At 57.1% G+C, this 4596-nt stretch overlaps 1 protein-coding gene across 1 annotated transcript in view; it reads right to left on the bottom strand.

Moving 5' to 3' along the window:
* The window catches only part of DCAF15 (DDB1 and CUL4 associated factor 15), a 45780-nt gene that overhangs the window by 40523 nt on the left and 661 nt on the right, over positions 1 to 4596 (bottom strand). The window contains 6 exon segments of the mRNA XM_027776777.1: positions 4 to 90; positions 431 to 537; positions 3239 to 3374; positions 3475 to 3668; positions 4160 to 4240; positions 4467 to 4551. Of these exon segments, the coding sequence (XP_027632578.1) occupies positions 4 to 90; positions 431 to 537; positions 3239 to 3374; positions 3475 to 3668; positions 4160 to 4240; positions 4467 to 4551 (690 nt within the window).

Genomic DNA, 4596 nt, shown 5'->3' with positions numbered 1-4596 from the left:
GGCATGGCCACGGTGCTGATGTAGATGTCCCGGTGGTTCTCGTCGCTCATCATCATCATGTTCATGAGCATCCCGTTGGCGGAGCGCGTGCTGGGGACAGAGCCAGGGGCCGGCTCAGCCTCAAAGATCGCCCCGCCCACAGCCGAACTCGCCCTGCCCACGGCCCAGCTCACCCCGCCCAGGGCTTGGCTTGCCCCACCTATGGCCCGGCTTGCCCCGCCCACAGTCTGGCTGCTCCCTCCCAGGGCTTGGCCTGCCCCACCCACAGCCCGACTCTCCCCTCCCAGGGCTTGGCTTGCCCCGCCCATGGCCCGGCTCGCCCCGCCCAGGTCTTGGCCTGCCCCGCCCACGGCCCCCTCCTTCCAGTCCACAGGCAGCTCTACCTAGGACCCTCCCCGCCCATGCCCCATCACCCAGACCAGGGTCTCACTTGAAGCCGAACACGATGACCTTGGAGGCATCACTGGGCCACTCGCACACGGTCAGGTACAGGTCGCTGTAGATCTCCTCGTCCTGGAAGAGCCGCACCTGCCGGACCTGACCCCACAGTCGTGGTCAGTGGTGGGGGTCAGGAATGGGCCGCCAGAGGCTGAGCCAGCGCCCTAAAGAGCACCCACCCTGACAGCACACACTGACCCCAAGGCCGGTCCACCCTGAGGTCCGTTTCCTCTGCCTCACGTGTGAGTCTTAAGAGCATTCTCATCTGGGGGGTGGGATAGGGAGATGAGTGGAGGAGTCAAGGGTCAAGGATAAAGCCATTGTAGCAGCCTGCTTGGCCCTAAATAGTTTAAGGGGCGGCAATAGGTGGCCTAGTGGTTAAGGAGCTGGACTCTCACATGGCCAACATTGGTTCGAATCCCAGGCCTCGCAGCTTGAAAATCACACAGGGAGCGTGTGCATATGTGGATGCGGGACAATGGACTATGGCATGGCCATCCCTGGGGGGGGAGGTGCTTTTCATTTTCTCTGTCTCTGGTGAATGCACAAGCCCTATGGCAAAATATTTTTTTAAATAATTAATTAATTTCATTTTTTGGTTTTTGTTTGTTTGTTTTTGAGAGGTTTTTGCTATAGGGCGCGTGCACTCGCAGAGAGACAGAAAGCAAGAAATCACCCCCAGGGGAGATGGCTACACCGCAATCCCTTCTGCGCCCTTCTCGGGATCTTGGACACGCACACACACACACATGCCCGGCGTGAGTTTAAGCCACCAGGTCCGGGACTCGAAGCGCAGTCGACTACATGGGAGTTTAGCGACAGCCATTACGTTAACTGCTGGTCCTTGTTATTATTATTTTTTAATTTGACCAGAGAGAGAGAGACAGAGAGAGGGACAGCGAGAAAGCCACCAAATCCAGGACTTGAACCACGGTCAGCCATGTGGGAATCCAGCACCTTTAGCCACCACACCACCCACCAGCCCCAGCAAAAATCTTAAAAGACAAAAAAGCAAACAAACACCAAACCCCTAACCTGTCCCACCTGGGCCACGTTGTATGGGCCTTATTTCTAGTACTAAGACAGATGAAATCACCCCTATAGCTTGTTATTTTTTCAATGCCAGAGGGCGTGTACACTCGCCAGAGAGAGGAGACAGAGGGAGGAACCACCCTCAGGAGGGATGCCCACACTGCAATCCGCTCAGGATTTTGGGCACGCACACACGTTACATTTCCAGCATGATTTTCAAGCAGCTGGGTCCAGGACTCAAACTGCACCATCGGCCATGTGGGATCCAGCTGCCTTCACCACCACGCCACTGGCTGGGCCTAATTTTCTTTTTAAAGAATTATTTATTTAATTTCATTTATTCATTCATTAATTTTTTTTTGACCAGACACACACAGACACACAGAGAGAAGGAAAGTGAGACGGCAAGCCACCAGGTCCAGGACTCGAACCGTGCCGTGGTAAGCCTCCCTGTTGGGACTGAGGGTGCATGTGCACTGTCCCTGACCTGCCCACCAAGCTCAAGCTCACGGTCCTCCGGCCTCAGCTTCCCAGGTCCTGGGACCATAGGCACACGTCACTGGGCCCGGCTTTCAGGCTAGACTGGGAATTGAACCTGGGCTTCCCATGTGGTCCCAGCCTGCAGAATTGCGCCATTAACAGCTCCCGCCACATGACTGGGCTTATTTACCCATGTTGATCAATAACAGCAGCAATCCCAGGCCAGCAGATGGTAGAGTGGTTAAGGTGGCTGGATCCCACATGGCCAACCTCACAGTTCGAGTCCCAGACCCGGTGGCTTGAAAAACACACCAGGCATTTATGTGTGCACGTATACCCAAATTCCGGAGAGGAGAACGGGGGAGAAGAGATTGTGGTGTGGCCATTCCCCACGGGGTGTGATGTCTCACTTTCCCTCTCTCTAGCGAGTTCACATACCCTATGGCAAAAGTCTAAAGTAAACAAAGAAAAAAACAAACAAACAAACAAAATCAAGGGCCAACAGGTGTCTTAGCAGTTAAGGTGCTGGACTGCGGTTTGTGTCCCAGACCTGGCAACTTAAAACTCATGCCAGGTGTGTGCCGGACCAAAATCCCAAGAGAATGGAGGAGAAGGGATTGTGGCATGGTCATCCCCCCAGAGGGTGATCTCTTGCTCTCTGTCTCTCTGACAAGCGCAGGCGCCCACCAGGTGGTGTGGCAGTGAAGAGTGCTGGACTCCCACATGGCTGACCACAGTTCGAGCCCCGGACTTGGTGGCTTGCTATCTCACTTCCCCTGCCCCCCTCATTCAGGACCTCTCTGGTCAAAGTGAAATAAATAAATGAAATGAAATAATTCTTTAAAAAAAAAACAAACAAAAAAGGGACCAGCAGTTGGCATAATGGCTATGTCGCTGGAATCCCACGTAGTTGACTGTGGTTCGAGTCCCGGACCCAGTGGCTTAAACTCACGCCGGGCGCGTGTGCGTGCATGCCCAAGATCCCGAGAGGAGAATGGAGGAGAAGGGATTGCGGCATGGCCATGCCCCCTGGGGGGGTGATTTCTCGCTTTCTATCTCTTTTTCTTTCTGGCAAGTACATGCGTCCTGTAGCAAAACCCCCTCAAAAAAAAAAAAAACAAACAAACAAACAAAAACCACCAAAGAAACAAAACAGAAACACAGCAATCCCATGGGACCCTGACAAGGCGCCCCCGTGAGCCTCGGCAGGGGCAAGCGACCTGCTGGGGTCACCTGTCTGCGGGGCCAGCCTGGTGCTGGCGCCTGGCACGGGGCGGGCCCAGCCTACCAGCTTGAGCTTGCTGTGGACGTTGAACTCCCACCAGTACAGGTGGTAGATGTAGAAGGAGAAGTCATCGTCCCCGCTGCTGCTGGTGTAGGACAGGACGTAGCGGCCGCACTTAGAGAAGCCCAGGAAGATGTGTCTGGGGGGGACGGAGGAGGCGCAGCGGTCAGCTCAGGAGGAGCCCAGGGACCCCCCTCACCCAGCTGCCGCCCCCACCCTCCCCGGGGCCCCAGCCTCACCCTGCGTAGAGGAAATCCTCATCCACGATGTTCTTGAGGGACACGCAGACCCTGGGCGGCAACTTCCGGAACAGGCGAGGGGAGAGCTGCCCACTGATCTGGGGAAGGGGAGGCCAGGATGCTTCAGGCACCAGCCGGCAGCCCCAGACCCCCGACCCCAAGCAGGGAGGCAAAGCTGGGCACTGGGAGGCCACCTAGACCTCACTCGAGCCCCGCTCTCCACCAGAAACCCGTGCTGCTGCAGTACACCTCATCAGCCTTGGGTCCCACCAGCCTCAGGCCAGGATCACCTCCTCCAGGAAGACTCCCCAGTCACTCTGGCCCCATTGGCTCCCTTCCTGGAGGCTGTGCCATGGCACACTGAGCTGGGGTATCATCAACCCCTAAGGAACCTGCCGTGGGGCTGGACCTGTACTCACTGACCTGTCCCCAATCCCCCAGCCCGCAAGGGGGTCAGGTGTCTCGGGACAGCCCTGGCCTCTGCCCAGGGCCACTTAAAGCTGCTGACCTGATTCCAGCCCCATTGTCCCTTCTCAATCAAATCCCACCTTCCAGTCAACTTCCTTTATCCCTAAAACCTCAACACGGCAGGATCTGGGGGAGACAGACCAGCGACAGCTCGGCACTGGGGGGATCAGAGTACTCTGTCTTCCTGTCCAGACTGAAGGGGGAGGCATAGCCCTACCCTCCAGATCTCGGTCTCAGGGAAGCAGCAGCCCTGTCTGCTAGGCTCAGGCCCATAGGAGGGGGCATATCCGGATCCATGCTAAGGCGGAGCCCAGGCCAAGGAGCTGAGGCCAAGCGCCGGGAGCTCCCAGGCTGAGGGTGAAGACTGTTCCTGCCCAGGGAGTGCCCAGTCAAAAGGGGGAGACACAGCCCTGCCTTCACGAAGCTCCCAATCCCCATCCAGGGAGCCAGTGTCAGGGCAGAAGCGGCTGCTGCCCACTGGATAGAAGATTCATGCCTCTGTCTCCTTCCCCCAGCTCCCAAACGGATGGGGGAGCTATCCCCCTGGCCGTCTGGAAGTTTCCAGTCTGATCGGCAGGCAGAGCCCGGCTCAGGTAGCTCCCCACGCTGCTGGGGAACACCCAGCCCGATGCAGGGAGCTCCCTCCCACTCAGC

Source organism: Tupaia chinensis, unplaced genomic scaffold (genome assembly GCF_000334495.1).
Source record: "Tupaia chinensis unplaced genomic scaffold, TupChi_1.0 Scaffold138060_1, whole genome shotgun sequence".
NCBI lineage: Eukaryota > Metazoa > Chordata > Mammalia > Scandentia > Tupaiidae > Tupaia > Tupaia belangeri.
Note: the sequence above shows the minus strand (reverse complement) of the source record. Positions and strands in the feature narration are given on the sequence as shown.